At 41.3% G+C, this 22,517-nt stretch overlaps 1 protein-coding gene across 1 annotated transcript in view; it reads right to left on the bottom strand.

Moving 5' to 3' along the window:
• Positions 1-1,243: 1,243 nt before the first annotated feature.
• The window catches only part of LOC128937436 (putative threonine dehydratase), a 30,033-nt gene continuing 8,759 nt past the window's right edge, over positions 1,244-22,517 (bottom strand). Inside the window, exons 4-12 of the mRNA XM_054277147.1 lie at positions 18,960-19,076; positions 17,827-18,068; positions 13,633-13,798; positions 13,110-13,206; positions 12,149-12,224; positions 11,375-11,500; positions 9,992-10,159; positions 9,622-9,679; positions 1,244-1,975 (exon numbers count right to left, since the gene is read on the bottom strand). Of these exons, the coding sequence (XP_054133122.1) occupies positions 1,877-1,975; positions 9,622-9,679; positions 9,992-10,159; positions 11,375-11,500; positions 12,149-12,224; positions 13,110-13,206; positions 13,633-13,798; positions 17,827-18,068; positions 18,960-19,076 (1,149 nt within the window). The 3' untranslated portion in view covers positions 1,244-1,876. The remainder of the gene's footprint in view (positions 1,976-9,621; positions 9,680-9,991; positions 10,160-11,374; positions 11,501-12,148; positions 12,225-13,109; positions 13,207-13,632; positions 13,799-17,826; positions 18,069-18,959; positions 19,077-22,517) is intronic.

Raw genomic sequence — 22,517 nt, 5'->3', positions numbered from 1 at the left:
ACTTTACCTCACCAATAGTGGGTTTTCACCCCCAAGTCTGCTCTTTGATGATGTGGTTCATTTCTCATTCTGATGGAAGCAGCAAGTATGTAATATGGACTCTGTCATCTATTTCCATACAGTGGAGAGAGTTGTGTCTGACAGGACACAGCTGTGATTTACAGGACCAAGGCCTATACCCATCATTCTGGATGGCAAGAAGGGAACAAAACAAACCACTGGGGCATCAATAATTTTTAGTTCCATGTGCAAACCAATACGGTCCTTCCAAAACTAAACCAAATCTGTAAACTGCTTTTTTGTCTACCATTTGTCAGACTCTGTGGTCCTGCTCCTTTGTGAGCTACAAGAAGAAGGAGAAAATAGATTATTTCTCAGAAATCTCTACTGCAGAGACAGTGCTACCCTTCTCATCCCTTCTTGCCTGCACAAGCTACAGGGGGAGATGGATCATGGAACCACAGAATGGTTTGGGTTGGAAGGGACCTCAAAGACCATTTAGTTCCAGCCTCCCTGTGGAGTTCTGTTCACTAGACCAAATTGCTCAAAGCCCCAACCAACATGGCCTTGAATCATTCCAGGGATGGGCATCCATAACTTTTCTGGGCAACCTGTGCCAGAACCTCACCATCCTCACAGTACAGCATTTCTTCTTAATTCCTAATATAAATCTGCCCTCTTAAAAGCCTTTGCCCCTTGTCCCATGCAGCTTTCCTGTGGGGCCTCTTTAGATACTGGAAGGACCTGTAAGGTCTTCCAGAGCTGAAGTTAAATTCTGCCCAAATGAAAGGCACAACTGTGTTGTGTGCACATTCAGAAGAGGGCCTGAACTTCTCTTACATTTCTTGCCATCCCACTCTGTTATATTATTAGTTGGTCTCTGCCTGTATTGATAAAAATGGTATTTAGGTCAATGTGTTCTTTGTTAATTGCATTAGCCATGTGCCTAAGACTTAGGCTTCCTCTTCTCCCAATACTGCCTTTGGCTATTAACATGTGGTCTTTAAATATATGTCACTATTAACAGTGCACTCAATCTGTCAGGTGAGATGGATAGAGCCTGTTTTAGACAGACTAAGATAATCAGTGCAATGCTATTTACAAAATTCACATTGGTAGTGAGACCCCTTTTTATGCTGAGTCTCCAAAAGCAAAGGGAAGAAATATATTTGTGTTCTGTTTATGAGCTCTAATCATCTCTATACTTTTTTTCAATTTCTGCAAAATATTTTGGAATTTTATTTTGCAAATAGGATCATTTTCCCTTGGGAAAAATATTAATATTATATTGGCTTTTATCTTCCAAGGGTTTTTCTGTCTGTGTTTAAATTACCTTCTATTAGCAGAATTTTTCCTCACATGGTAGCAAAGATCAGATCATATTCATGTTCAATCCCACACACCTCCTGAAGCAGATTTAGCAAACAGAAAACTGCTTCTGGCTTGGAAACAGAAAATTTCTGCACTTGTAATGTGGCTAAGTCCAGCGGAAGGAGCTGCATTACTTCAACAATGGGCATCAAAATAGAAGACCTTTGAGAGGTCTATATCCAGATGTAAAGAGAAATGCCTTCTCCTTGTTTATGGAATATCATTGGGTTCTACAAACTAGCTAAAATCCAGACAGCCAGCTGATAATGAAATGAGGAATTCCAACACCAGCAGAGACTAAGAGCTTCCCTTAGCTAAACTAACGTTTTGAGTTGAACTTTTTTTCCCCAAAGACATTTACTACATTTTGAGCAGGAAATCAATATCCTGATGCTATTTGCTAACTGTTCAGCTCTGAAAGATGATATTTGTTGTGACAGCCTCCAGGCTGGGGCTCTGCAGAGTCCTTGGCACAGGCCCTGGTGCCCCAGCCGCGCTGTGCCCGTCACCGCTCCGTCCAGGCAGCTGTGGGGTAGCGTTCCAGGAGTGCATTCCTCAGCTGGGCTGTGTGGATCTTGTCTCTGGTCTCCACAGTGCAGATCACCTGGAAAAACAATTAGGACCATTCCTGATGGCATGGCAGCAATCTCAGACAAAGCCATTTCCAACTTAAACCTAAAATGCGCTCATAAAAACTACCAGTTCAAAATAAAAACTCTGGCCCTCACATCCGCTCTCTATGCAGGTAAGAGAACTGAGATTGCAGACATCTGGGGCTCTTCCAGCCCATCTGCATGACCATAAAACCTTCCAAAACCCTACTTTATTGCCTTCAAAGTTTAAAGAATACAACTGATCCTCTGCTGGCTGTTGGGCAAGGTGCCTCTCTGCCCTTGGCCTCCCTGAAGACATCTGTTAGCAGCCTCGCTTTTCCTTTCCCTGTGCGTGGCATTGCTGCCACCTCACCCACCTCTGACTCTTACCTCATCACATTTCTGTATTTCTGGCAAGTGTTTGTTCCAGTACTTCCATCCTTCAAGCTTTTTGAATTCACTTTCTCTTGTCTGTCATGGAGTTATCCCCCAGTTCTCTATCATCTCTGCAATATTTTGGCTGGTTTCACTTCTCATACACCACCTTGCTTCATTCTGTTTTTTGTTTGCTTATTGCATCACTTCTAGTTTTCTTTTCTGGTTGTTCTACTGCTAAATAAAACAACTTGGGCAAAACTAATCTTGATAGTTTTTTTTTATTTCTTCACTTTCCTCCAAAGGTACTGTTGAAATCCTGTCATGTAGACACTAAAGATAATAACTTGAATGGCATTTTTTAAATTTTTCAATTATCTCTCTTTTTTGCATACTCACATCTCTGCCCCCATCACTTGAAAGCCTGGGCACTAGCAAAGATGAGGCACCAAAGTAAAGGCACAGAAGGAAAATCATATTTCACAATTTGAGGCTCCTAACTTCCATTACTGATAGTCCTGCTGCAATAATCACGGGTGTTGAAAGTGCCACATGGGAAAACAGAAACATGGAAGTCTAGCAAGGAAAGGACCCAAGATGAGTCACAGTGCAGCTACAGAGAGTTCAGTGTAGCAGCAAATCTACAGAGAGCAGAGAAACAAGGAGCCATGAAAACCTGGTGGTGGGCTGCTCCAGACATGCCCTGTCAAAATGTTCCTATCAGAGCTGCATCCCTTTTAGAAAACAAAAAATACTCTAATTTGTTTACAAGGACATTTCTAAATAAGAACTTAGAATTCATGTTTTCTGGAACTGTCTTAAAGTAACAATAAACCTTTAGCAAAAGTGCTGAATGAAAATATAAAACACTAACACTCCAAGTTAATCTAAATAGCCATAGCTCACTTAATTAGAAAACTGGCTTCAGTTTCTCAAATACCCACCATGAAATAAGCCACAATTCTGATCTGGTCTTGTAATTCTTCACCTCTTGTGCTGCACATAGTTCTATTTGTTTGGCTCTTTGGAATGCAAATTAGATGCTAATTTTTTCTTCTTCAAAAAAGTGGGATTTAATCTCAAGAGAAGGACAGTCATAGAGGACAAGAAAAAATGAGGAAAGGGGAGAGAACACAATGACTGGGAAAAGGATCTGAGAACACCAATGTACCCAACACCCATTGTCCATTCCCTGCTTCATGTAAAATCTCCAAAGCTTTGCAATCATATCTTCAAGGGGACAGACACATCTCACATGGAGTCTGTAATTAAAAAAGTAAGATTCTTCGTCTTCCAGAGCAATCATGCCTGTTTTGTCCTGAGCAAATCAATTGCTGCTCCTGGAACCAGTCTGCATGTGAGAGATTCAGCCTTGAATGTCTGGTAGCAAGCTGTGGCTCTGCCCACAGAGCAAGCATGGGGAAGCATTTTGATTTATGGCTAATTATCCTCTCTGCCCTTTCCTTTCTGCTCATGATGGAAACCAGGCAGACCTCAGTAGACTGGAGCCAGAGAGCTTGTGAGCAGGCTGGATAAACACTGTCATTCTGTTCTAAGCATGCACCACAAGCAGCAGCTGATAAGGAAGACACTGAGCTGCAGTGTGTCATAAAAGTACTAATAGCAACAGCAGTGATAAAAAACAACCCCAGAAATTCACCTGATTTTTCACAGTTGTCAAAGAAAGGAATAGAGAACATTTGGTCCCAGCAGGAGTGAAGAGAGAATCACACAACACCTCGGGGCAGCTCCAGATCTCAGCAGCAAGGAAGGCAGGAATTTACTTTCTTGCTTAGATTAAGCCAATTTACACTGCAGTTTTACTTTCACAAACTTTCTCTCTTGCTTGCTTTGCCTGGGACACATAATTTACACGAGTGTCCAACAGAGCAACCCTCACATTCACAGGGAGTAGATGAGGTTATATTTTATGTGAGATGCAGAAGCACCCCAATACCTATAGGAGGTTGCATAGCTATTGATGACCTAAGAGTAAGTGCCCCAAAATGGTCTTATTTAAGAATAAATGACAAATCCTATTGCCTGATCTTTCTTGTACACCAGACAAGGTAACTTATGACAACTAGAGAAAAATTTGCCTTAAAATTATTTCATACTGATAAGCCTCAGAACTATACATGGGATTTTTGAACCTGCAGAGCTCTTATTGGCTGCAGGGCCAGCTGTGCACAGCACACCTTGCTTTTCTCTGTATCAAAAACCCCACAAAACCACCAACAGAGGTTTCTCTCCTACATATAATGTCTTTGCTGGATTAATTAATTAAATAATTTTCTGGTCCAGTAAGACCATTAAAATAACCAGACAGATAGACCTTTTACTGCACTTAGGTTCCATTCCCTGTGACAGGTAATCTAAAGATAAATTTCAGCCAAAGGGTTTAGTCAGCCTGTAAGTTTTTTTCAGAGCAGGCCTACAAGTTAAATTAAAGACAGAAGAGATTTCACTGACTACTGATGGCTTGTGGGGTTTATTTTATGACTGGAAATTATTGAGGAAGCAGGACAAAAGCTAAAAAAAAAATTAAAGGAAAAAAATTATGACAAGTTATTGACATGCAACACCAAAAATCCAGATGCATAAATCCAAATATTCTTTGGAATTACACTGACTTCAAAGACTGGAAATTTCATAACTTCACAAAAGGAAGAAATATGCAAATTTCTGTGCTGAATAGGGTGGACACCTCTACTCCCTTTTGACGGCAAGATCTCATAGTAGAGGCACTTCACCTTTTGGATCATATTTTCCTAGATTTTAAAAATTAATTTGGCTTGCCTCTCAGCTCCCTGATGTCTACTGTCTGCAGGCTGTGTGTGCAAATAAAAACAGTGGGTGGTTAAAAACATAAAAACATGCTAAGCCAATGTTAGAGAGCAGAGGAAATGTGAGCCGTACTGCTGAATCAAGAGATTTCAGTCTTTTGTGCTTTTCCAGGCTCCATGTAAAGCTAATCCTAAATAACCAGTGCAGTCCTTTATGTCTTTGAATCATCCATTGAACCTTCCTATTCTGCTTCTTTAATTCTAGAAATCATATTAATCATCTTAAGTATGAATAACTTAGTATTCATGATCTAAGTCTTAGTATTCAGGCATCTAAGTCTTTTTGCATAACTCAGTATTTATGATACACCACATTTAGCAACATTAGAGGTTTGCTTGCATGAAAGTTCAAGTTAAGAATGACAACTTGATTTATATATACTGGTTTCTGTTCTGTATTTAGAAAAAGGGGTTTCTTTTAAAATAATCAACAACTGGGCAATTTTGTGAATTATTTGGTAAACACCCAGTGTAGATTACGTCACATTACAGATTATTTGGTAACATCAGCTCAGCTGATGGTTTGGGATCAGCTGCCAGATTGTCCCCGTGGTCAGAGCAATGGAATGCTTGAGAAAGAGAGCAGCAGCCATCAGCTGGTTGTGCAAGCTGAGCCCTTATCATTTGGCACTTGGGGCACTCAGGTGGGTGAGCACGAGCAGGAACAAGCTGCAGCCATTACGTAAGGCAGGTAAGAACCCACAGGAACACTCAGACCCTCCCAGGGCAGCCTCTCCTTCTCACAGGCTGCCCTGTGCCACAGTCTGCTGGGGAATGCCTTAAAGAACAGCACCAAATTCTTCTGGGGAGCCTCAGAAGAAATGGAGTGTTGAGCTTCCCACTCCCAGTGTCTCCACTCTGCAGCTGGGGATGGAACACGGAAACAGAGCCTTGCCCAGGGTCATGCTTTGGCAATGATAGCATCCTTCTGCACATGTGAGCTGCACAGCTGCCTGCTCCTGTGTATCTGCTTCACAGGGCAATGACAGGCAATATGTTGGCACCTGGGGACTCTAATCCAAAATATTCCCTTCAATCCTTTACAGAATGCAAGTTGGCCCAAATTAATTTATTCAAATTGACCAGAGCAGACTGAAATAATTTATTGAGTTCCAGCCTGAGGTGAATGAACTGCATGAGAAAAACAGACACTATGCCACCCAAAGCCAGGAATTTCAGCACCACTGGGAGAATGTGTAATGCTACTGAAAAGAAAAGGAAATATTTGATCTATGATTTAGCATTTTCATGCACAGACAAGAGGGAGAAGTAGTGTGGTGGATGTGTTTTTCACAGGCAGTCTCTTCCAAGTTCTCCAAAACAACAGCACAGTGAAGCTCCCAAGAGGCCTGAAGTGAACAGACCAGACAGCCCATAATGCCAGACAGGAGTGAGCTCAGAGGGAGCACTGCCACCCACTGAAAAGCTGCTGGGGCAATTCACAACCTTACAGAACCCTCCTGGACCTGCCAGTTTCATTATGCTGGAGTTTCAGTGGTGAGAAGACTTCTCTAGAAAATTTTCAAGGAATTTTTTTTTCAACTAGGTTGCCTGAGTCCAAAAATTATACACTTATGAAGCAGGCAAGCTGCTGAACTACTTCATAGCAAAGAATGTCCTTACCTTATTAAGTTGCTTATTGATTTTTGTTCATTGACTTCTCTATGAGCCAATATTATTATGAAATTAAAGGGACTTAAATGGTTTTAAAGAGGTTTACATATGGAAGCAATTTAAATGATAAATTGTTCCAATCGAATCTGAGGAATATTACTGATGGAGAACAGAGAAAGCTCACAGAAGCAAGGTGTAGCTTCCTCCCATGAATTAGGTAGTCCTTTAGATATCTGTATCCACTTAACTGGTGATATCAGATGATTATTTTATTAGCTCAGATCTTTTTTCTGCCTAGATATTCCCTGTCATCTAACCGCCTTCAACAGGTGTAAAATGTGAAGCTTACCAGACTGGTTATTTGTCTGATTCGCTAAGAGTTATCTATTTCAATACAGGGACTTTGGAAGTAGTTTCCTAACCAGTCAGGTAAGAGTGAATAAGGGTGTATTCCTCTGCAAGAAAGAAATCCAGAATGAGTCACAAGGGAAGAGAATCTAAACTGGAGGTATGAGCAGGCAGAATCCTAAAGAAACTCCCATAATATTCCATGAAACACAAGCAGCTGATCCCTCTGCACAAGGCACTTCTTACTCTAATATAGACATATTCCTTCCTTATTTTTTAGTAAAGAAAAAAAATCTTATTTTTGCCACTAAAATGTTCCAAAAGTTTTTTTTTCCAGAAGTGAAGATTGAACACAAAATTTCATTTTAGAAAGTCCTTCCTTTTTCATGAAATCAGACTATCAACAAGGATCTTCCCACAGAGTGTTCCAAGTGTGCACTAGATGAACAAGCACTAACCCAGAAAGGCATTTCACTAGAATGAAAAAAACCCAACCAAAGCAGCTCTGTCAGCCTGATAAGTGACTAGAAGCCAAGTTTCTCTCTGTTAGAAATAAAAGGGTAGATCTAAAAGGCTGATTAAATACTGAGGCAATAATCTTGACAGGACAGATTTAGTGTTTCAAATCAGCATCTATGCTCTCTGCTCTGTCCTGTCAAACACCTCATCTACATCCACAGTCACAAGCACACATTAAAGTCAGAATGAAATGGGTATAGCTGCAATTTCTTGTCATTACTGCCAGTACAGCACAAGGTGGTAATTTTGGTTCTTGATCCAGGTCTAAATTCATACCTTATTTTATGTGCTGTAATTTATACTACAAATGCTTAAAATGTTTTGATGACACAGGTCTTTGGCTCTTAGAAACAACAAAGAAAAAACCAAAATATCCTTCACAGATCTTAGCTTTACTCTGAAAATAGATATTTTTTCCTTGTACCTGGATAGAGCAAATTCATTTTGATGCTTACATATAAACCCTTTTTGACTACACGTGTTTTAATTTTCAAAGAAAGCTTCACAGTCCTCTAGATATCACCAGATAGAGCTGCCTGCAGAGGTCTGTATGTCTGGGCCACTACTTTGTACTTCACATCTAATTATGCAATAGCCTCTCCCAGACTGGTTGAAAGCCATCATGCAAATCCAATATCCAATTAATTTATTCAGGGATGCAAATTCCTCCCTTCAACCTTTTTGTACAACACTATCAGATTCTTGAAGTGAAATTACACTGTTTAAAGTGCAGAGAATACTATATAGCACTGTTTTCATTCAGGGCCTGTATTTACTAAAAACTAAAAAACCAAACCAAACCAAACAAAAAAAAAAAAGAAACACCTAAGACAGTAGATTTGATTTGATTTGCTTAATAGCATTAGTATAAACTACAAGTCTCACTCCATAAAAATGGCATTGAAAACTTTATAAGAGTTACAGGCTTTACTGAATCTAACCTTCAGTGAAAAGCATTTCCAGAGCTAAGCTGGTCACTCAGAGGGGTTTATCCACCTCCTGCACCTTGTGCTGTGAGTGTCACACTATCTCCAAATCAGCCAAAGCTGGCCTATCATTATGGCACACTGCAGAACAATGTGGGTTAAGTCCTAGATGCCTCAGAGTATTGATGATATCATGTACCATAGTGATCTTTAATCTGCCTCTTCTTTATATCTGCAAGTGAAAATACTGAGCAGGCTTTTGCATCCAGACGGGAAATTAAATTTAAAGGCAAAAATCAACGAGATTGCTTACCCAGTAACATTTCTGCACCCCAATTATGAGCCTGATTAGCAAAGATCTCTAATTTGACTTCCACCTGGGGTTTCACAAACTAAGTCAGGTTGGACCTGGACAGCAATAGCATGAAATCAGTAGGACCACACCTTTGCCAAACCAGTTGAAATAAGAGACGCATCATGAGAAAAATGGTCCTTTTGAGAGACACCATTAGCTGGTAGCACCTCTTCACTCTTTCTGCATCCAATACTCAACAAAGGAATAATGGCTTTCCTCTGTGCTCTGGGTGGCTAAGAAACAAATCTGAGTCCCTAATTTAAAAGGGGAATTCCTTAAGATTAAGGGTGTTCTCTACATTGCTTTAAGGCAAACATGTCAGACAATTACAGCCAGCCTACACAGCTGGCTCTTCAAGTTCTGGATGGATGCTGCAGCTTGCTCACCTCCTCCAGCACCTGCCACACGTGTCAGGAGGGTTCATACCAGCAACAGTGCCATGCAACACCTGGAGTACTTCACCATGGTGTTGCAACAGCAAGTAAAACTGGTCCTGTGTTATTTATGAGCCTGCTAAGTGCTTGGCAAGAAGCTGTACAACACAGAGGAAATAATGTCTGACACTCTGCACACTCTGTTGGATTTTTTCAACATAAGCATAAAGAGACAAGGAAACAGAATAAAGCAGGGGAGGCCAGTACTATCAGAGAAACTGAAATTGCATCTCCTCTTACCTCAACAGTGAAGAGGTTGGATGTCACAAATGTGCGTTCTTGTTTGATATCCAGAACTCTAGATCAAATAAGGGACAAATTAGAGATCACAACAATCCCCTGTCATTGCAAAACAGTTCCTGAAAGTGTTTGGAGAGTAAACATATTTCCTTCTTTCTGAATTAGACACAATTCTATGCCACAAAGGTGTTTTCAGACTGGAACAAAAATCAAGGAAATAAAAACTTTTCTGCAATATAACAAGGAAAAAACCTTTGAATAATTAATTACTTACAGACTTGGCTTCAGAGATGTTTGGAAACGTTTCCCAATCTTTAATAATCTTTGTGCTAATCTGTGATTATATTTCCCAACTATTAGTCTGATTTACCTTGCTTCCTCCCGAGCCAAAAGCTCCAGTAGCTTTGACATGTCTCCTGGGCAGTCAGAAATCACAAGGGAAAATCTGCACACTCTGTTATCCAGGGTCAGGGCACGAGCTATGCACTGCTGCAGCAAATGTAATTCCAGGTTTCCACTGCATATAACAACTGCCACTCTGAAAACAGACAGAAAAGCAAGAGTTTTGATTAGCACTTGCCTGTGTAAAGGAACTGTAAATCATAAAGACTGTGCCAATATCAGCCTAAGGTCTGCTAGAACCTCCCATCAATAAAAATTACAGATTAGAGGGCTCCTGCCTCAGTATCCATTGTGAGCAGGTAGGGGAGGCCTATAATTTGGCTGCATTAGTTGGTCTGAAATGATGTTTTCATTTCACATTTCCTGGAGATTTGAGTTTTGTTAGAGATAATTAGCTGGGGAACTGTAGGTCTAAGTTGCAAGTTTTAAGAATTTGACATAATTCTCACCTGGAAGTTCTAAGTTTCAGCCTCTTACTGATCAGACAAAATGTATGTTCAAGGTTTTCTGTAACCATTGATTAAATTCATCACAACCCTGAAAAATGAGTGCAGAAATGTTTCAAGTGGAAGCGAAGAGCCACATGATTAGTCTATGAAAATCTCTCTGCAGAGTCAAACCTACCCTCTTTGCATTTTCCCTTTTATTTTAGCTGTACTGAAATGTGTTGCTGCTCTGTGTGCACTGCCAGCCTCTTCTGAAGAATCGTCTCAGCAGTATTTTAGTGTACAGTCCTCTGCACTAGAAATCTTATTTTGTCTTGAGGGCATGCATGTTTAAATACATTCTGGACTATGACCTGAGCCAAGGCTCAATCCACTTAAGTGCTGAGTCCTCAGGCTGAGAGGCCAGGCAGCACTGGGCCACACGCTGAACACCAGGCACAAGGATAATCCCTCTGAGTGTGTGCACAGCTCTCAGGAGGGGAGGCAGGTGCCACTGGGTCACTGCAGCAGGCAGCCCAGCTCAGCTCCTGTCCCACCACAGACAGGGACAAGGGGAACAAGAGGAGACAACAGGCTGACAAGGGCAGGACACTGTCCTGGCAGGTGCAACGATGCCTTATGGAGCTGTAACTGCCTTTGCCCAGATATCTGAGAATCAAGGAGTCAAGGAAAGGGACAAGATGTGCCAGGTGTCCAGACTGGCATCTGTCTGGTTCAGCACAATCTTACCACCTGTGACCAGTCCAGTCAGGCTGAACTTTCTGCCACCAATGAGCCCCTTGCCAGTTCAGGGGCAGGAACTGCCTGGACACCCACAGAACAAGGAGATTGTCACTGTTTGCTAGGACCAGGGTGCTCAGTACCATGTTTCTGCCACAGTTCCCTGTTTGCAGCAGCTGCTGTACCTTTTACCCTTCAACTCAGGCAGCTTCCCTGCCACCAGTGCTGCAAGCCCAATGGCCCCTTCTGCATCAACCGTGGCTCGCTCGTACTCCAGCAGCCTCAGCATTGAAACGAGGATGTCCTCCTCCCTGAAAGAGAGACCTGGGTCAAAACAAATCAAAAGAGCTCCCAGAAGCAGAAGATAACACATTTATGGGTAACTGGGTTCTTGCCATCCACCCAGATACATGTGATGCCAAGGTGGTGTTACAGAATGCTGTATACAGAATACAGTGCTGCTGGGGGTGAATGCACATCTCAGACTCATTATTAACTGAAAGACAGGATGGCTTTTTACTAGAAATATTACCCAAATCCTAGTAGCAAGTGTATTCCACAAATGTGGCCTTGTGAAGATTTAGAAGAGGTTTGCCAAGGGCTGCCTTCAAGTGTTGTAGAACACAAGGACAAGGTTTACACTTGTCAGAGCATGACCAGGTAGTGCTGGCAGAAATTTTGGCCAAAGGGTGAGTTTGGACAACATTTTAGTCATATCACTTAGTTTTAGGTAGTCCTGTGAGGAGCTGGGAGTTGGACTTGATAATCCTTCATGGATCTCTTTCAATTTGAGATATTCTGTGATTTCTATGGTTTGTGGGTCTGGGTTCAAAGCCTTCAGTGCCCCTCTTGGAAAGAAAGGTTCCCCATGCCCACACTCCCCCAGTCTGCATGTTGCATTTTTCACATACAACAACATGCATCCAGTATTATTAATTTCACTGCTTTTCTTCACCTACCTCACAGTAACAACTTTATCCACAAGCTTCCCCGTCAACTGCAAAGAATTGCTGCCAAAGCAAACTCCACTCACATCTGCAGATTTCAAAAGACAAAAAAAATGAAATTGGCTGCTTTAGACATATTCAACATTTTTTAGAGTCCTGGCTGGTTTGTGCCTTTAATGAGTGCAGCACACTGCTGTTACATGACCTTAAGTTGTTTTTTTCATGTGATAGAAATGTGTTTGGCAATGAAGGGCCAAATATCACAAGAAGATTTTGCCATTTTGGACCCCTTCAAGAAACTTCTGATACTTCACTGGCATTGTTGCAGTGTGAGAGTGACCCTGCAGCCCAGTGCTTTTCACTGTTCAAGGAGGATTGAAGGAGAGGAGACCCAAGCATGGTATTGGGATTGTTAGCTCCAGCAGCACAGCTGGCTAAGAGTGCAGACACATGCAGAGCTAACCAAGAGAAATTAGAAGTTTCTTACAAAACTCCCATTTAATCCAAAACTTCCAGAGATTTGAACATCAGGCAAACAGGATGCTTTAAATTGCTTAACAGATGAGGTTTTTTGAGCAAATGATAAGGAAACAACTCTACCATTTATTAAGCACTTTTGTTCTGAGAACAGTTTTGTGTCTAAATATTTAAGCACTGCATCATTTTCCTGCCTTTTCCACAAGAGCTTTCCCATTGACTTCACTGGTTTAGATGCTGTGTGTGAGCACAATGTTCAGACAAATAATCTCATATTTCTAAGTATTCACATGCACTGGAAATAATATTTTACCCCATCAGGGTGTGGGGGAAAATGTGGCAGAATTTGCTCTTACAGCTTGAACTAAATTGTAACTCTTCAGAGAACTTCCTTAAAATATGTTTGAATTGAAATAGTAAGAAAATTATATAGTTGGAGAAATCTGTTACAACCTTTATTTTACCTCCAAAAGAATAGAATACTGCATTTTCTCACCTCCATAGAAGTGATGATTGTTGCAGGCCTGGTCGTCATTTGGGTGGCCAGCTTTTAAGGACTCTTGCAATACTGGGAAACTTTCAGACTCAACTCCCTGAGGAAGAGAGAGGTTGTCACTTTTTTATTGAACCAGTTGTAACAGAAGTTACCACCAAAGTAGACAGCCAAATCTACAGAAATTTCCTCTTCAAATTAACAATCAATTTCAAGCGTCAAAACAACCATGCTACCACTAAACTTATTCTGTGGCTTACTTAGGACCAAATTTTTCCAGTAAGAACTTATTTCAAAACACAGAACTGGATTTTATTTGCTTAGGAGAAGTCTTCCCATGCTTTTCTCTTAAATCCAGCCAAACTGCCAAGGGACAGGAACTTCCCTGGTTCTTACAGGGTCTTCTCTGAGGCAAAGCCCATGGGATCAGAGCGTTCCTGCCCCAGCATAGGCAGTCTCTGCAAGTGTCACTAGATACCAGTGTCTTTTGTAAACAGCAATGCTTAATAGGTGAAAGGCAACTTACAATTACAGAAATATGTGGGTTGAGGTGTTTGAGTGCAGCAGCTGACCCTGCCAGCAAGCCACAGTGGCCTCCTGCAGGGAAAATCACCGCGTCCAGCTTTGGCACCTGCTCGTACATCTCCAGCCCCACGGTGCCCAGGCCTGACAGGTACACAGCACTGTCCTCCCTGCGGAAGGAAGGGCACACATCAGCAGAGGTCAGGGCAGGAATAATGATTCCATCTACTACTTTCAAGATATTGTTCAGCAGAAAAAGATAAATGCGAGTAAATCAGCAGCACGTGAGGGAGGAGGTGATGCAACAGGAGGGTGCCATCAGGTGGGCCACAGCCTGCTCCTGCCCACTGGGAGAAAACCTGTGCTATAGACAAGCCCCTCAAAGAGTTTTCAGACTGAAGAGCACTTAAGTCCCATCATCATCAGGGGTTTACACAACTCGCAGGGAGAAGTCATATTTCCATTGCCATCACTTCCTTCAGCTTCATAAATTTTAGATGTTGCAGTCTAAACTATGAGCAAAGCCTCGAAAAGGAATCCTGTCTTTACTTATCAGTGGATTTAGTGTTTGTGATGAATGGAAATTTTCATGAGATTTAAGCAGTGTGTTCAACCTCACAAATATCAAAGAGATTGCTAGAGTTGTCTTTCCACAGTCCATGGCCAATATCTGATATACCTTTCCATTAAGCAAAGCATTTAGTCATGCCAAAATATTTACTGGTAAAATACTTTCAGGCAAATGTAGTATAAATAATAGGGACAAGCAGCATCAAAAAAATGAAGAAAACTCCAGTATACTGTCATGACTGACTTGGATCTATTTCTAAAAACTGGTTTGCATTTTATTTAAAAGTTAGCAAGGATGTAAATGTAGAACTACATGTAAGAAAAGAAATATGAGCTCTCTGTATGTTCTGCTTTTTCTGGCAAACAGAATTGTAGATCCAATGGCTGTACTTGATTTACTTGACCCAAGGATGTTTGGGCACTAGGAAACTGTTTTTATTACTGTATCTGTTAGACAGGCACAGAGAGGCTCAGTGTAAGAGCACAGAATTCCTGCAAGGAGGAGACCAAGGCCCTTGAGAAGTTACCTCACAGAAAATTCTTCAGAGCAAGGGTCTATATAACCACATAAGAAAGGACATCCACTCCTGTAGCACAGCCATAGACAAAGGCAAGAAATCATAGTGGAATGAGTAACTGAATCCTTGTGTTTACTTCCTTATCAAGATACTGAAGGAGTTCTCTCCTCCTCCTTATATGTGACAAAATATATCATTGACCTCCTGAATAGTTCTGGGGACTTATTCCCAAATAAGATTCAGATCCAAGTTTGTGGAGCTACCCCTGCCATGGTTACATGGGGTACAAGGGGACCTGCAAAATTGAGTGAAGGCTTGGGATATTCACTGAAGGAATAAAGCCTCTCTAACAATTGAAAACTGTCCAAATGAGACTGCTCTGAGCATGGAGAGCTGTTAGCAATTTGAATCAGTATTTCAGATCATCATGTTTTCCTTGATAACATCCAGTTGAAACATCAGTTCACTGATCAGCCATCAGCTTTTATAAGAAAGCAGGTGAATTTCTTTGCATTGTGAGTCATAACTTTTGCTTTTTGAAAGCAAAAAATATATGCTATTGAGGCAAAATGAAGGAAGAGGGCAGATAAATCTAAAGACTGGAGACTGAAACAAGCATTTTTGAGCCAGAGCCAGAAACTTGGATATTTGCCTTCTGAAATGTGTGATACATCAGCAGTCAAAGATGGGCTGTCAGGCTTTAGTTTTCCAATGAAGTTTTGGTGTGGCAGCTAGAAGGCTCTGTTCCTATCTGTTCCAAGGAAAGAACTCAGTCTGTTGGATAGAGTAACAGACTAACCAGATCAGAAATAATCAGGTTTGATCAGCATTCAGATATCGAGTTACACAAGAAAAAAATGGGCTCTCAAGGATGGAAGGAGTGTAATGCAATCTGCAGCACCCTTTCCTCCCTGATTCACAAAGGAATGTTTCTCACATCCTCACAGAGGGACTGAGTTAGTTATTGGCAATAGTCACATTGCATTTATAATGAGGTCCTGAGCCCCTGGTGTTAGCAAAAATTTCATGGCACCTAGGCAGCAATTAGGCAAAATAAATGATTGAATTCCAATTTGAAAAATCACATTTCCTTCCTGGGATTCCCCAGGAAGTTGCAACTGAGTAAAAAGTGTCCTCCATCTATTTGAATTCTTGCATGGTCATTTTCATGACACAGAATTTTAATTGCAGCCAGCAATGGGAAGAGCTGACAGTGACACACCCAGCTGCAGGCACAGCCCAGCCCAGTCACGTACCCAGCCCTCTGCCTCAGGAAGGGCAGAATGAATTCCTGGGTGAGGAGACCCAGAGACCAAATTGCTAGGGATTGCATCCCAGCTAGAATTAAACTGGAATACAATGACATTTTGCAAGTTCCATTCTAACACTTGGGAGCTCAGCTGGTATTTTACAAACAGCTTTGGCAAGTGACAAGAATGTGTGTCAGACCCACACTGGAGAGGACTGGCTATCCATAAAGGCTTACATTACACTGGGAAACCTCTCCAGGTCTACACCTAACAAAATATTTTTCAGATATCCCATTATGAAAGCCTCACAATTCAAGTGGGGGGTTTCTTCCTTTTTTTTTTCCAGTGAAAAATTGCATCTGTGAGTTTTTAATTAAACACAGTCACAGATTGAACAACTTGTTTTTTGTAACCTGAAACCTGAAATAAATCAGAGTGCTTTAGTATTATTAATGGTAGTGTGTACATTCAGAGTTCCTCAGTGTTGGATGCTGAAGTTCTACACATGCATTGTCCCTGGAGCTTCATGAACCTGGAGAATATCTACTTTATGTAACTGAAATCATTATTTAGGGATGAGGGGAAGATAAAAGATCAAATTACAATAAAATAATTTAGTTCTTTTGTGTGAATGTGATAGTTGATGCAAGCCAGCTGGAGGTTAATACATCAATTGAAAAATGGCTGACAGAAATTTGGAAATCACCAAGTTATGGAGAACTGTGGTTTTCAAAGGAGCTTTAAAGTGTTTAAAATTCATTGGGATTCAGGGCACCTCATTCCCCATTGAAAATCCCAGTCTGGGACCAGACTGTGCCCATGGTGGCAGACCAGGCCCATGAAGCAGCCCTGTGTGTCACTGGCTGCTGGCAGAGCTAACACAGGAGTTGAACAGCACAGTTTGTAGTATTGCCTTCCCAATACACTAGCTGGGAAAGAAATGAGGAATTCCTCTGTTCTGCTCATTCTGGGATCTTCTTCCCAGGCAACACCCCGCACCATTACTGTGTTGGAGGCAGCAGTGCCTGGGAGCTGGAGGGGAATGGGCACTCCCTGCAGGAGATGCCATACCAGCACCAGGAGGGGGATAAAGCCTGCACAGAAGCAGCAGTGGTAGGGGGACAATTCCAGCTCAGGGTATCAGAGGGACCACTGTTAATGATTCACCCCTCTGTGCTTTTGGAAATCTTTCTTGAAGAAAGGTAAAAAAAGAAAAGGGGCAGGGCGGAGGGGGAATGCATAAGAGGCTACAGATAAAAGAGAAAAGGAAAAAGGTAGGAGTTCTAAGAGTTACTGCCTGTCTTATTTATGTTTTTGTTAGATCTGCCTTGTCCAGTGACCTCAAATAGTTCAAATTTAGATTTATGCTCATCCTTAGCTACTTTAAACGTATGTATGAAGTAGACTCTCAATCATTGTTTTTCAAGACAGGATCAGTTTTGCTCCTCACACCAAATATGTGAAAATCTTAGAGCATTAACCTCTTCTTGCTCCACATTTTCTCACTGAACAATTTTAAAGATTAACTTTTACCCATGTAACTTCAAACAGAGAGATCAGAAATGAACACCAGCCTAAATACTTTCTGATGGAGTTACTAAAGAATTAAATGATAGCCACTATCATATTAGCTCATAGAAATCAGAGTTTGCCTAATTGAGCGGCAGACAAGTGTGTTTCATTTATGTCTCCATCTCCAGCTGTTACAGAAAGACACGATTTGTGCCTGGAAACACGTAACTGTCCATATTCCAGGTAAATGGAGCATTTGGATGAGCTGTGATAATTTTAATGAAACTGTTTTTGCAGAGCTGTGCAGGTATCCAGTGAGCTGTCTCTAGTGTGCCTGCTGTCACTCACTCCTCCAGGTAGAGGTATCCGTTCTCCTGAGCCAGCCTCCGCGCGTGCAGCTGGGCGTCCTTGCCCGTGGCGCCGTAGGAGATGACCATGGCGCCGTAGTCGCGGCACATCCTCACGCGGGCCGGGGCCGTGCTGGTGCACAGGATCACGAACACGGGCACACGGAGCTCTGAGGCGTGGTGCGCAACAGCCATGGAGAAGTTGCTGTCTGAGGCCACGATCACCCCTTTTCTTTGCTGCTCCTGAAAACAGGGTTGCAATTGCACGTTAGTGTCACATAGCTGGACCCTGGATCATTCCAATGGTATGGCTTCCTTTTTTCCCTTTACTAGCGGATTGAATTGTGATGTTATGGTACACTGTATGCATGGCTGGTGTGATCTCGGGATTTACACACAAAGCTAAAACAGCACAAGATCAACCCCTGTGCCTGCACTCCTCTGGGTTCAATTCTTGTTCCATGGGAAAGAGCTGAAAAACTCCAACTGATCACAGAAGAGCTGATAGCAGGTCCCTCAGAGCTTATATCTCTGCTCTGCCTGTATGAAATTATTTAATTTTTGCTTTCTTTTAATAGAAGATTTCATTTTTATTATTACAAAAGGCAGGAATAACCACTGCTCTTGGGCTGCTGTCTCATGCCTATTTTAACAATTACTGCAGAGACTCCTATGACAATGGCAACAATCTCCTATGACAAATGATAAACAAGCTATTCATGTAAGAAAACTGAAATTCATTGCAAAATCAATTGGTGATCTAGATCTTTGTCATCACTTATTGTAATTCAATTTCATCATTGCTCATCAGTTTGGTGGTTTCGACACATCAGAACTACAGTACACATAAAAACACTTGCATCTTAATGCCATAAGAAAATGCTGATGTTTCCATTTTGCAAGCTTTTTTTTCAAACATTAAGAATTTCCCTGGCAGACCAGCCAATTGTAAATAAAGTCATATTTTACATTCAGACCAATCTCTGTTCATATGCTGTGTTCAGTACAATGATTCTAAAGACAAGAAACACTGTGATTCCATGGAGATTAGAGGCAAATTTATCTTCAACTCTGCTCCATTTTCATGAAGCAGAGCTACTCTGCTCCTTTTTGAATGCTGACATTTTGCAATACCTGAGGCAATGACATCAGAAGGTAAAGTACACCTCGTTCCTTCACAGACCCCGTGTACTGGAGGAACTCCTTCTTCAGGTAGATGTCCATTCCATACTGCTTGGACAGCCTAGAATACTGGAGTAGATAAATAATATTATGTCAGTATATCTACTGCTAAGAAAAAACTTCCACATCCCATCAGCTGCATGTTGAGAAATGAATTCTACTGCTATATATGAGCTCTAAAAAGCAAAATTAATCCTCTGGTTCTTCATTCACAACAGAGTATTGTTACTTACCAGGTTCCTTCTGCTTTATGAAAGTGATTCTCAAACTCACAGCAGTGAAATATGGACCACATGCCATTAAGAACTCTGAAAATAGCACTTGCTTTGTATCTTACTGTTCAAACACAGGCATTAAAATAAATATTTTCAATCATCTCAAAACCCACACTTCCAGCACTTGCCAGAACTGGATATTGACTACCCAAAAAATAAGTTCATCATCTAATATATAAAAAGGCCATCAGAAAATATCTCCTTGAGCCCCATTATGGCTCTGCTATGGTTTCTGCCACTAATTCCCTACTGAGTGTTGTCTATTTTGCGTCCTACGACCAGTAGAATACTAGTAAAGACATTTCTTACTCAAAGAAAAATGCAAACAATAAAAAACAATTTCCCAGGACTGCAAGTGTAAGCAGCAGCTGTTTGGAAAAGCTTAGTGTTTGGATCAGAAATGATGCCTGAGCTGAGGGGAATTAGCAAGTACATTACATGTAATGCACTGCCCGAGTGCATGATTTTAAAAAAATTTTAATGGAAAATATTTGTTAAGCTTTATAATAAGACACTCCCAGCATGTATTAACATATTAATTTCCTATTAGCATTTTCATTAAACCCAGAGTTTTACACAAGATAACGTGTGAAACAGAGCTGCAGTAAGCCTGTGGGTGCCAGCTCCCCAGGCTTATTGCAGCTCTATTTCAGAACTGGCTCCATCTCCTCTATTGGCTGCCAAAGCAAATGAGGCCCTGGTGATTTAGGGGATCAAGTCTTCATTTAGGATAAGTCATGAAGTGAGACAGATCCAGAATCAGCATGACAAAATATTTCTCTCAAGCAGTATCTGGCAGTGTCACACATACAATGTATAGTGTACACACTAATAGGCACTGACACGGCTTTCAGACTGCAGGGCTTTCCAAGTGAATTTATATAAACTAAATATATCTGAATCAGACACTTCCTTTAAAGTATGCAGTTAAACTACATGTTTCAGGTGAACACTTCAAGGCTTTTTAGTGGATTTCCAAGCATATGTTTAAGTTCCTCACCCATAGGTGGGGCCAGATTCTCTGTTTTGCTTCTGAAAATCCTGACATAGGAGCTACCCCTTGCTGCTCCTTTGCAAATCTGGCTGCAGAAACTGAAACGATGGAAAGTGCTTAGCACACTAATAGGATAATAGTTTATATCCTAAACATCCTAATCTATGGAGAATGCCTATGCAAAATAGAACAAGAACACCATAAAAGAAATGCTGCTAGTGCTTCACATACCATGCTTGTTTCAGTAGACAATCTTGTATTCTAGAGCAAACAATCAGCAAAAGGATTTAAGGAGATGAATCGTGTGCATAATAAAGTTGCTACGTCTCCTACATTTAAAACTGTGTAATTAAGTCACTTTTCCATAGGGGTGGTGTACTTTAGATTGATATTTATCTTTAATTTTGATAGTCAGGATTTTAATTCTTTAGGTTGTCCTCTTTGTCTCCCTTTAACTGAGGATTTTTTCATATAGCCTAAATATAACAACTACTTCTAACAAAGCAGGCATCAGTGCTATTTGCAGTTGAACTGACCTGATGTGTGACCTCCTAAGACTCATTGAACCAGCCTGTAAGATTTCCTTTGAGTCACTGTGATCTTATCTAAGGACCACAGATACCATGTGTGAGGTACAGCACACAGCACATCCACCAAGCTAACACAACACAGCCCTCACAGCTCCTTCATCAGTAGCCAAGCCAGGTGTCCAGCTTGATGTCAGTTCCCAGTTTTCTTATGCCTACTACCTCTTGGGCATGCCACAATTCACTCATGATGCCAGATCTCAGCTCCAAGGCAAACTCCTGCCTAAGGAACCAGGATGCTCCATCCATGGTTTTACCTGCAGATAAGGAATCACCCTCTGCAAAGTGTTTCTCCCTTCAAATAATTAAATGGATTATAGTCACACTCACTGTTTTAGTCTAAACAAATATCTCTGAAAGGGACTATTACCTCTACACAATGAGTTAAAATAAAGGTTTTCTGTGTTTTTCTTGACACCACTCTGTGCTTTTGAAACAGTGCATGAAATGCACTAATAACTTCTGCAGGAACATTACTTTGAATAACAACAGTCATGGGCTATTTTCACAGTAAAATATACAGGTTTTTATATGGGTATAGGTTTTCCACTATTCTGATAATTTTTAAAGCATAGTTAATAAAAAATTACTAAAGCGAGATTGTTTAGCTTGAAACAGTAAATGCAGAAAGGGGTTGCATAAATCTGCCAGGGATAACCAGGAGCAAGGAGCTATTTAAGTTGGGGGGTGTAATGGTTTAACCTCAATTGGCAACTAAATACCATCCTACCACTTGCTCATTTCCCTGCCCCTGTGCTCTAGGCAGGATGAGAATTGGAAGGGTGAAAGTGAGAAATCACATGAGGTGGGATAAGAACACTTAGTAAGAATAAATAAATAAATAAATAACAACAATGTAATTAAAAGGAAAACAACAAAGCTAAATAAGACCCAAGAAAGACAGCTTATACAATTGAAAACAATTGCTCACCAAAAACCAGGCCCTGAGCCTCAGGCCCCCAGCCAAATTTCCCCCTAATTTTGTTGCTGAGCAAGGTGTCATATGGTGTAGGATGTCCCTTTGGTCAGTTGTGGCGTGCAGCTCCAGCTGTCTCCCCTCCCAACTCCTTGCACATCCCCAGTCTTCTCACTGGTGGGATGAAGTGAGGAAGAGAAAACACCTTGGCTCTGTGTAAGAGCTGCTCAGCAATAACAAAAAAATCTCTGTCTTATCAACAATATTTTCATCACAAATCCAAACCACAGCCCCATACCAGCTACTGTGAAGAAAATTAACTCTACCCTAGCCAAAATTTCCTTGCATTCCAGCTAAATCTTTTGTTCCACCTTACAGCCCCAAACTGTCTTGCGCCACATCCTTTGACACAAGAGACACTTCAGTAATGGACTACAAAAAGCACAGCTATCCTTATTTTGGGAATGTTAGGCTAAAAAACCCACACTGGAAGTAGTTATGATGTCTCTGCATCAGCAGGCATCATATGGGAACAAGGAGAACTTTGAGGACCCAACCACTTCACCCCAGGGACTGCTAACCCCAAGCAGATTGCAAGGTTCTTACCCTGTGCGTGCCAGGAAAACAATCCTCAAGGATTCACTGAGAGTGTGATTTGGGACTGCTGCTAGAATTGCCATTTGGCAAGGACACTCTTTTCACCCACCAAAAGGAAAAGAGATTACCCAGAGAGCCCAG

The sequence above is a fragment of the Melozone crissalis genome, unplaced genomic scaffold (genome assembly GCF_028551555.1).
Source record: "Melozone crissalis strain CALT ecotype California unplaced genomic scaffold, PUWL_Pcris_2 ptg000019l_1, whole genome shotgun sequence".
In the NCBI taxonomy this organism is placed as follows: domain Eukaryota; kingdom Metazoa; phylum Chordata; class Aves; order Passeriformes; family Passerellidae; genus Melozone; species Melozone crissalis.
This window is presented reverse-complemented; position numbering and strand designations above follow the sequence as displayed.